Raw genomic sequence first — 11,232 nt, 5'->3', positions numbered from 1 at the left:
TACCCTTCCAATGTTTATAAAGAAAGAGCTGGGTTTTCTGAATTGAAGAGGGACAATAATTTCTCTTGCCGAGGCTGCAGGAATAAAAAAGTCATTCTGGGATTAATTCAGACATTTTACCACTGGACTCGAAAGATTGGGAAGGAATAAGGGAAACATTCCTTAACCTTTTATCTTTATTAATTATACTCCTATTTATTTGTCAAATTTATACACCGCCCATCCATCTCACTGTCTAAATGGGTCTGGGCAGTTTACACGTAAATTTAAAAATTGCTCATCTACTCTGGATGTCAGGAAGGCGTCCCGAGATATTGAAAGTTTCCCCGAGGTGCGTTTCAAGCCATTCATAATTAAAGCCAAACAAGTTTCTAGTCCTGTTGATACCAGTCTTCGCAGTTATTATATACTACGGTAGTTTCTACATTTAGAACTGAAACCAAACTGAAATAGTAGTGAGGATGCTGAATAGGGGAAGCCTGGCTTTCTACCATGCTCCCATTTACAGGCAGACTCAAGTTTCTAGTCCTCTTGAGGCGTGCCTTCTGCTTTCTTTCGTCCAGATTAGCAAGGAAGGGAATATTTATGGCAGCATGTCTATAGGAAAATAAAGGTTTTATTGCCTTTTAAGGCAGCTCAAGACTATGACGTCCTCACCCTCTTAGAAACTGGTAAGTACTGGAGAGAAGGAAGTGACGTCACGAGTTAGCACATCAATGAGAAAACTACTGTAGTAGAATTAGCACAGGAGGTACGTCTAGGCGTCCCTCTCTATGGCACCTCGGCTTCGAAACCCCGCCCCCCCCAGGGCGGGCGCAGGACTTGAAAATGGCGCGTTTCCGCCTCAGCCGGAAGTTTCTCTGCTCGGGCTCTTCCTTCTCTATGGCCACCGCCCGAGAGAACTTCCCGTATGCGGAAGCGCCCGCTTCGTCGCTCGGCTGGGACATGTAACGGTCGCCGTCGCCATGGAGACGCCCGGCACGAGGTAGTTAAGCCGGTCACAGCGTCTTGTGGGGGGCGGGGGGGCGGCAAGTGAAGCCGACCGATCTTTCCGTTATAGCCCCGTCTCTCTGGCCGAGGCGTGACGTCAGAGGGGCGTCACGACGCGTCCCGTCTGACGTCACACCCTATGACGTCACCGCCTCTCAAGATGTGGGTGTGGGTTTTCAATAGGAAATGACCGTCTGGAGAGGAGGGGGTGGCGGTGAATGTGGGACTACAGTCCCCATCACTCCAGACATGGGGATTATGGAAACTGGGGTCCCCCCACATCTGGGAGATGCCAGGATCCCGCTAGGACCTTGCATTGCATGCTTGACGTGGTTTACGGAATCATGGTTTATTCAGGAATCATGGTTTAATCAATCAGCCCAACTGAGTTTGCAGGATTAGCGCGAATCCTATACGGTTGGCACAATATGTGGGGCTAATCATCATCATTGGCTGGTTTTTTGTAATTCCATGCGCCATGCGCCAAAGAAATGGACCCCACTCCCTTCAGGAGGACTAGAAACTTAGCTTTTTACGTTAACGTAAGCCGATGGCCCTGGCGTTTTGTCCCGGCCCCTGTGCCGGAAAGCTGCCAAAGGTGAGCCAAAACTTCAGTGCTGCCCTAATACACATCCACCTCGCTTAAACACCCCAATTGTGCAATTTTGCCACGGTTCGCAAAAAAGATTCTAAGTGCTGCTGTCCATCAATGGCTTTGAAATCTAACACTTTCCTCCCCTTCAGGAGTGACCCCGTGCAGTTCACAAAACCTTCCTCACCCCGTCAGCGTTTTAGGAAAAGATGTTGACCCAACTTTAACCAGCCAACGTCCGTCTTAGATCCTCCAGCCAAATCCCGACTTCATTTTTTTGCAAAAATTGAAAATGGATAGACTTCTGTTCCCGAACGAAGGATCTTGAGGCCGATTCCTTTCCCGATTCCTTTCTCTCCTGCTGACTTAGCACGCCCATGATGGACCAGCGCAGTTCCACACGTAACGTATTTACCTGAACACACAATGTTCCTTTCTCCCCTCCTCTCCATCTAGCGTTCTCCTTTCCCAGTCAGAGGAAGCACTGGCTTTGCCAAACGAAAGCATAAATTCTCCACTGCCAAACCTAACACCAAGACACCAAGAGCTGATTGCCACGCCGTGCGGTCCTGTAAGTATCTGTACTTCACCAGTCTCGTTAATTTCAATAAAGTAGTTTGAGCCATTGGGCCATGTGTGTAATATGTAAAATTACAGATCTAATTCTGACCTGAGGTACGTTAAGGTGCTGGCAATCCTTATGATTTATATTGATATATTGACCATCAATTGTGTTGTAAATGTTGGAGCTTGATGAAGGTATCTTTTCTTTTATGTACACTGAGAGCATATGCACCAAGACAAATTCCTTGTGTGTCCAATCACACTTGGCCAATAAAAAAAAAAATTCTATTCCATTACTTCCTACGGACTTTACAAACATGGCAAGCAGCTTCAGAAAGCAAATTACTAGATGGAACGTAAACCAGGAAATCCCAGGATTGTGGGCTAAACGGGGAAGCTGAAGTCCCAACTTGAAGGGAAAAAAAAATTCTCTTTACCTTACTTGCCCTCTTTATCGTTCCAGATCAAACGATGGTCCGAACTGTCATCCCCTGTCAAGATCTACTTCTGTGTCACTATCCTTTCGTTGTTGAGTGTCATTGGATTAACTATCGAGACCCTCATCCAGCAGAAAAATGAAGATTTTACTGTGTCTCTCATCCAGATCATTGGCCTTGGTAATCAAACCGTTTTCCTGAATGGCAAACTTTAGAAACTAGAATGGGGGGGAGGGGAGAATGAACGTTTAGCACGCAAAAGGAGTCTTTTTTTTCTAGATAAATTATATTTTTGATAGACATCTAGACTGATCTAATTCTTGCACAAGAGGCAAGAAGGGAATTGACTCTTTCTAAAAAAAACAACTAAAGGATCATTTTTCTGCTTTATATTTGGCTATTGTTGTGTAGACCCTAATTTGCATATACTGTCCTAGGTTCATTTTACTGTTGATCAGGTTTTAGAACCGGTAGTAACAAATTTTACATTTCACCACTGCTCCACTCCTGCTTTCATAACCAGGATGACCAACTGAAGTTAAAAGAAAAAAAAACCCAACTGGAACAAAGATCCTCCTAGCAGGACCAGGAACTTACCTGGCACATGTCAATAATTTCCTAGAGCATAACTGCAGCTAGTCCTTGACATAACAATCCCAACGGAGCCCAGCATTACCGTTGCTAAACAAGACAGTTGATTTTATGACTTTTTTTCGACACAGTTGTTAAGTGTATCACTGCAGTTGTTCAGTTAAGTCACACGGTGGCGAAGTGAATCGACTTCGCTGGTCAGAAAGTCGCCAGTGGGCCCCAGGACATTGCAACTGTCGTAAATATGAGTCGGTTGCCATGTGTCTGAATTTTGATCGCATGACCATGGGGAGACTGCGAAGGTGGTGTGAAAAACGGTCTCATAAGTCACTTTTTTGGGTGCTGTTCTAATTTTGAACGGTCGCTAAATGCACCACTGTAAATCGAAAGCTGTTTTTTGTAGCCGCTTTCGTCTGGCTCGCAGCGATTTCTGCACACCTAGGGAAGGGTCAAGACGGGGATTCTCCCAACAATATTGTTGCCTTGATAGATGTCACTGTTTTATTGTCTTGCTAAATCTTTCATTGCCCTGTAAGCTGTAATATTCACTGCAGGCAGTAGGTGGCATCGCTCTCCCACATTTTTATAAGAATCCTGTCAAAGTTCTCTGCCACTTGAGTCCTTGCTGTCAGTGAGAGTTTCCACCTTGTGTTTTGGCATTTTACGGCTAAAGATCCAAAGACAGAGCTTTGGATGGCCAGGGATAGTTTTCAAGAAGAACCCAAAATTTGGGCCTGGTGTCACTCCGGAATCTTGTTATGTTTGGCCATGGAAAGTAAATATTTCTTGTTTTTAATCCCTCCCTAGTTTATGCAAGAGTTGGATTTATCCATACCACTAAAGTAAATCAACCCCATCGTGGTTCGATATCGGAATCTGTCCTCCTTGGTCTATTCAAACCATAGTTTAAAACAAACCATGGCTTACTCAGCTACTCGCCAAGGCATTAGCACAGGAAACTTCCCCGTTGTTAGCTAATTTTATCATTAATTTTCCTTTGTAGCTTGGCTTTTCGCCACTTGGGGGTACTGCTAGTTGCTTTGGTACTTGAGAAAGGCAAACGATGAATCTTAATGCATTAAAATCAATCTTTCAGATCAGATTCAACGAAGCAAGGCCCTCATTGAAACAGGGAGGGCAAATCCAAACCTAGAGCTGATCTGTGGGCTCTGCCTCCACCCCTGTGAAATCTCTTCTCCCTTCTTCGCTGGCTACTGATAACTCAGCCTCTCTTTTGTGACAGTTTTCTGCATCTATTACGTCAGCCGGGGAATCCTGCAGGAGAATCGGCAGGAGCTCGTCGTCTTCGTCCTCTCTATCGCCTTGGTCATGCTACGCTCCGTGATCAACTTCACCGTCCTGCCCGCCAAGCAGAAGCCGGAGTTGTTGGTGAGCATCTGGCTGGAGATCCTCCTTCAATGTTAAGCGGTGTGGCCCGCCAGCTCGGATAGTAAGAAGGTTGGGGAGGAACATGGGCCAGTCCTGGAGTCTGGGGAAGGCTCTGATGAGGGCTCTGCGTCAAAGGCAGAGTGGGGGCCAGGGCCGTTAATCACACGTACTAGCTGCCTTCGGAGGCAGACATCAGTGAGGCAGACAAACAGCTGGAGCCTGTTCCCAGTGTGCGCATGCGCAGAGTTGCCAGATGAAGGGAACAGCTAAGGAACAAGGGTCGACTTGGGAGTAAGGCCACAGGTGGACGATGAATAGCCCCTCCCAGAGGGAATAAAAGAGGAGTGAAAGGGGAGTGGAGTTTGCAAGAGACATTTAGTTCATTCCTGTATTCCTGCCAAATCGGTCTGGCCACTCTCCAAGTTTTATAAAAGTCGGTAATTGTGAACTATCTTGAAAGACTGTGGGAGAGGAAAGACTTTGCTGGAATTCACTAAATTAAATAAAAGGGGTTTATCGGGATGAGGACTCGGCTTTGTGCTGCTGGGGAAGCCTCGGTCAGAACAGTCGGTGATGGCGAGGAGGCATCCTGTGTTGAGCTCAGAGGGGAGGATCGGGGGCTTCGGGTGGGCGGAGTGGGGTTCCCCCTTTCTAGTTCCCCCTCATTCCCCTCTCCCACCAGGCTCGCTTCGTCCTGATCCTTCTGGTGGGGGCCTTCGACGTCTGCTGCGCCGTGATCCTGATTCAGAGCGAGAGCCGGATGGCCTTCCGGGTGGGCGGCGCGTTGGAGAGCCTTCAAGCCCAGTATTTCATGCTAAACCTCTGCTTTTCCATGCTGACCTTTGACCTCCAGGCTCAGGTAGCTCCTGGCAACAAACCAAACCGTTCCTGTTTTGAGTCCTGAGCGTGACGGGTGTCCCCTTTTTCTGATACCAAAGATCACCAGCTTTAGCTCATACGGGTCTCCAACCTTAGTAACCTTAAGGCTTGTGGACTTCAACTCCCAGAGTTCCTGGCTGAGGAACTCTGGGAGTCGAAGTCCACAAGCCTTAAAAGTTGCCAAAGTTGGAGACCCCCCGTTTTAGCTCACGTTTAAGAGTTCTGCAACTTGGCCTTTTTTTGGTCTGTGGTCCTCTAGGGTGGCCAGGTTCTAATCCTTCTGCCCTGAAAACCTTACAAGAAAGAAACTCAGGGGAGGGAAAGCCCCCTCAGAACTACTCAGGTGGGCTGAGCATTCATGATAGAAAACTAGCTGTTTTGTCAAAAAGGGTGAAGAAGGGAAAAGAACGGGTGACAGGAAAAGAAAATAACATGGCTGGTTAGCTGAAACGCCATACCAGAGTTGTATTGGCGCAGTGCTTATAATGCAGGATTGCGGGCTGACTGCCTACTGCCGGCAGTTCGATCCCGATCGGCTCCAAGTGGACTCAGCCTTCCGTCCTTCCGAGGTCGGTAAAATGAGGAGCCAGATTGTTGGGGGGGTGGAGGGGGGCAATAGGCTGACTCTATAAACCGCTTAGAGAGGGCTGTCAAGGGATCCGCAGCTATGTCCACCTGCCCGATGTTTTGAGATCTCTCTTCTATTTGCCAGCTCTGTTTGTGCGTCCTGCTGCTGACCACAACCCGGGAGATTTCGAATCTCCACAGCGTGTTCCTGGCTGCTGGGATTTGCTGGGCTGTTCTGAAGGTGGCCTGTGGCATAACTGCAGTGAGTTTCTTCGATAATGCTTATTATAAGGGGGGGAAACAGGAATTTTTGTTTTGGTTGCTTTCCTATCGTAGCATTTGGGGGCTACGTCCCGTTCTGCTAATGGGTGTTTAATGAGCCACGGTGGCATAGTGGTTAGAGTGCAGAACTGCAGGCTACTTCTGCTGACTGCCTGCAGTTTGGCAGTTCGAATCTCACCAGGCTCAAGGTTGACTCAGCCTTCCGTCCTTCCGAGGTAGGTCAAATGAGGACCCAGATCGTTGGGGCTGACTCTGTAAACCGCTTAGAGAGGGCTGTAAAAGCCCCGTTAAGCAGTATGTAAGTCTTAACTGCTATTCCTTCCTTCCTTGCTTGCTTGCCTCCAGTGGTTAGAATGCAGTATTGCAGGCTAATTCTGCCCACTGCCAACAGTTCGATCCTGACTGACTGGCTCAAGGTTGACTCAGCCTTCCATCCTTCCGAGGTGGGTCAAATGAGGACCCAGATTGTTGGGGGCAATAGGGCTGACTCTGTAAACCACTTAGAGAGGGCTGTAAAAGCACTATAAGGCAGTATATAAGTCTAAGGGCTGTTGCTATTTTAACTCCCTACGCTAATTCCCCCAGTATTTGGGAAGACGGTATAGCTGTTCCTGCTTTCAAAGACGTCATCTGCTACTGTATTTTGATTTTTTTCCCCCCAGCTGAAAATGATATGATACGCTTTTTTTTCAACCGGTGAGCCTTCGGTCACTCCGTGCCTTTTGTTTTTCTTCTTCTTTTTCCCCTCCAGATCTTAAAAGAGTTAAAACCTCTCGCCTGGATTTTTGTGATTCAGAATTTACCAGAAGTGGCTTATCTGGCTTACCTCCTCTACGCAGTAAGTCTTGCCAAACTTTGGTTTGCTGATTTCGGGATGAGAAAGAGGGAATTTTTTTTTTCTTGGTTGTTCAAATGCAACCTTGGGAAAGAAAGAAGTTACAAGAATGGCAGGAACGTTTTACTCCCGTTTCCGGAAATGGAATCCGGAGCCCGAAGAAACGAGAAAATGCAAGTTCCCAGAGCGTATCGCTTCTTTTAAAAAGGACCCAGCATGTTAAAAGGCAGGAAATTGGTTCGTAAAGCTGGTGAATTTTCGTGGAGGAAATGACGAGAACAAAAAAAAAATATCAGTTGTCCATTTTGGAATTTGCGGGAGGCCCCTCGGTTGCACGATAACCGCAAATGCTTGGTCTCCATCTATCATGTTCAGAACTCGGCCCTAAATTCCTTCAGCTGGATCCCATCCAAGGACATCCAACAATGGGCCCAATTCAGACATGCTTTTATGAACCCAGGGAATCTGACTGCCGTCAACCGACTTAGGAAATCGTTGGTGCCTTGTCATAAGAGATTTATTAAAGCTGGGAACGGTTTCTGTTGTTACGGTTTTTGTATACTTGTGGCTCTAGATGAGAGGGCTGCAACCTTAAAACACTCCAAGAGCCATTTGGACCCGTTTCCCACAGAAAAGAAAACACCGGGAGTCACAAAACCCTTCCGGTGCCTGACTGTTTCCTGAGCGGCCACAAAAGTAGCATATATAGTTGAATTAAACCTTCTGTTTTTCTTCCGAAACTTTTCTTTCCTTGGATTTATCCACAATTGGCCTACTGGGAGTCGATAAACTCAATAAATCGTGTGCCAGCGGGTGTCACACATTGGCGGTTGTGATGCGTATTTTGAGCAACGGAGCCGCAGCGGAGGGGTGAAAGAGCCACACGCGGCTCCCGAGCCACGGGGTTGCTGACCCCGTTCTAGATGTTGGTTTGTTTGCTCGGTTTGTTAAACGAGAACCAATCACTTTCTAGGCAGTTCTTTAAAAAGTGCACCAAAGCTATAAACATTTTTTTGAATGGCACAGTCTCCCCCTCCCCTTCATTGATTTGTGTCACAACCCCGTTGTCTAAAAACAATCTCAGCAACTTTTAAGATGTGCAGACGTCCATTCCCAGATTTCTCGGACTTGAAAGTCCACACTTTTTTTAGTGTTTCTAAAGTTGAGAAACGCTGAATCTTAAAAAAAAATGAAATAAAAAATGCCAATAAGTCAAGCTAAGTTGGACGGCTTTCCAAACACCAGCTGACGGTCCTTTTGGAGCAGCTGTGTCAGACCCTCAAGGTAAAAAAAACAAGATTTTTGAGGCTTTGCAAAGCCCTTTTAACGTCAACCCCCTCTGGAATGTTTCTGCTAGTCTGCAGAAAAACCAGCAGCAGCCTTGGACACAACAATCGCATTCTTTTTAAAAAGAGAGATAATTTTTTCAGCAGCTTTCAACATTAGGATTAAGCAGAGGGAGATAGCAATTTTCTTTTTCTTTCTTTTTTTTTCTTTCTTTCTGTCTGTCTTTCCTTTCTTTCTTTCTTTATCCTTCCTTCCTTTCTCTTTCTTTCTTTCTGTCTGTCTTTCCTTTCTTTCTTTCTTTCTTTCTTTTTCCTTCCTTTCTTTTTCTTTCTTTCCTTTCTTCCTCTTTTTTCCTTCCTTCTTTCCTTTCCTTTCCTTCCTTTCCTTCCTTCCTTGGCAAAGCCCTGCAAACCATTGGATGGTCAAAGTCTCCTAATTAGGCCTCAGAATACCCATGGATCTTGGGCTTTCCGATCCAGGAGAGTGCACTCGGATCCTAGGGCATTGTCTTTTCCCTTCATCTCACAACATCCCTGCAAGGTAGATGGCGCGGAGAGATTAGGCCGGGCAGAGGCAAAGCACCACATTTTGGAAATCGACAAGCCAGGATCAAAAGAAACAGTGGCTTAGAGTGTGTGTGTGTGTGTGTAGATTCCCAGCTTGTGGCCGCAAACCTTGGCTGGTTAAATTTTGCTGGATGCGAGGGAACGAGCTACACGTCTGCAGTGCGATGCCCCAAAATGCAGACGGGTGTGAATTTCATTCCATTTGGTCTCCAGGGGTAAACTGTTTGACAGATATTAATGTATTTATCCATTTCCACCCCCTGTCTCCAGGTGATAACAGAATGGGGCCAAGGGAACTCTTATGCCTTGGAAGCTGCTATCATCACCTGCTCCTGCATTTCGGTGATGATCAAAAGCGTTCTGTTCTGGGCGCTGTTTCACGTCTACCAGAGTTTTGGCCAAGGTCTGAGAGAGAGGAGTGAGTATCGGGAGGGACAGGAACGGTTTCTGGGAGTTAACCTCCATCCAGAGAGGGGTGGGGGGGGGGTCTCTTCAGCGGAGAGCTGGCATGGGGATTGAGAAGAAGGCACCCGGCTAAGGCGCATCCCTCTTTCTCAAATCCTCTTTGTGTATTTTGGGTGGGTGGGTGGGTGGGGGACCGTTTTCAATAATGGCATTCTTTTCTCTCTCTTTTTTTTACTCCAGTGTTTTCTTCCTATGGAAGGATCGATTCGTGATCCGCTTCTCCATCGTCAAACCGATGTGCTCTTATAGAGTGAAAAACCAAATTGGGAAAATGTGATTCCCCCCACCCAAAATCTTCTGCCCCCCTCGGTTGGACTCTTGATAGACAAGCAGCAGCAGAGACTCGATCCCAAGGGAGACCTTTGCTCTGCCTTCTAGGATTCCATTCTGCCTCGCTGGATCTCCGGGATCACCCCTGCCAGCCTGCCTGCCTGCCTTCCTTCCTCGCACGGAAAAGCCAACAAAACCACCCATCGTCCCCAATTCTACATTCGGAGCACCTTCCCGTTGTAGCTTGCGCTGCAAGTGGCCTTTCTCGCGCTGGGGTCTGGCATTTGCTCCCCTGGCTGTATTGGAATCCCCCCGTTTTTATTTTTATTTTTTAATTTTAGGCACTGCAACCGTTGGTATGTCTGAGCTTGACCGACGGGGGCAGAATTCGGTTGCCAAATCGCAAAGCGGATCCCCGCGGGTGCGGCTGTAGTTTCAATCAAAACCTTTAAAAGAGCCTCGGGCCCCGGATTTTTCGACCTGGCCTGACCCGCTCTCCGATCCAGTTTGAAACCAGAAATGTTCCTCTTCCATCACTCCTGTTTACCGCTGCACTATTCGTTACCGAGGGAGCTGCCTGTTTTTCACGCTTCCAAGGTTGCAGGGAAATGGGCTGTCATTCCAGTTGGCGAGGTTACTTCACTTCCTTGGCAGGCACCCGAGGAGAACACCTCTGCCCTCCTGGTGCGATGCCAGAGGCAAAAAAGCCAGTAGCATACCGGTTGGCATAGGGCTGGTTCAGTTTTGCATGCACCCTTGTAGAAAAGGCACGAGTTTTTGTCCTACTGGAAGAATTTCGGGCCAGGATGCAACGAAGGCAGGACAGAGTGAACGGTAAAACTGTTGGGCTTAAAATTGTCCTACCCATGTTGCAAAAACTGGGCCCTTGCAAGGAGCAGCATGTCCATCAACCATCTTTCCTCGAAAATAAGCCCTCCCCGGATAGTAAGACCTCCCCCGAAAATAAGCCCTCCCAAAAAATATTTAAACGCACGCGCAGCCAGTCCCCGCCATTTCCTCTGGTTAGGGAGACGGAGCTGGAAATCCGGTAAGATGGCAAGAGGAGCCCCGTCTTGCTCCAATAATAAGACCTCCCTGAAAATAAGGACAAGCGCTTATTTCAGGGTTCAAAAAAATATATAAGACAGGGTCTTATTTTTGGGGAAACACGGTAAATCAGACCCACGTGAGGTTCTGTCTCTCAAACTTTTGGCCCTAACCGGAGGGTCTTCCAGCTGTTATTTCTTTCGGTCAATATTAGCACGGCAGATTTCTTGCTGCCCTCTTTGAAAAGTTCAAAACGCAGTCTTAAAATTTTCAGTGCTAGTTTGGTCCTATCTTTTCAAAACACAACACACACACACCCCACCCAAGCAATGCGAGTTATCTTTAATCGAGCTATTCTTCGTAACAAAGTGATTTTTCTAACAAAAACCCAGTATTTCATACTCTAATCATATTGCTTTATTTAAATAAATAAATAAATAAATAAATAAATAAATAAATAAATAAAAAGAT

General features: G+C 46.8%; 1 protein-coding gene across 1 annotated transcript; it reads left to right on the top strand.

Annotated features, from left to right (window-relative positions):
• Positions 1–773: 773 nt before the first annotated feature.
• Positions 774–11,232, top strand: LOC131187211 (uncharacterized). The gene is made up of 9 exons (XM_058161451.1): positions 774–985; positions 2,039–2,153; positions 2,610–2,763; positions 4,418–4,563; positions 5,246–5,422; positions 6,155–6,271; positions 7,043–7,129; positions 9,250–9,397; positions 9,625–11,232. Exons 1-9 carry the CDS (start codon positions 774–776, stop codon positions 9,654–9,656), a joined length of 1,188 nt encoding a protein of 395 aa, XP_058017434.1. The 3' UTR covers positions 9,657–11,232.

Source organism: Ahaetulla prasina, chromosome 18 (assembly GCF_028640845.1).
Source record: "Ahaetulla prasina isolate Xishuangbanna chromosome 18, ASM2864084v1, whole genome shotgun sequence".
NCBI classification, from domain to species: Eukaryota; Metazoa; Chordata; class Lepidosauria; order Squamata; family Colubridae; genus Ahaetulla; species Ahaetulla prasina.
This window is presented reverse-complemented; position numbering and strand designations above follow the sequence as displayed.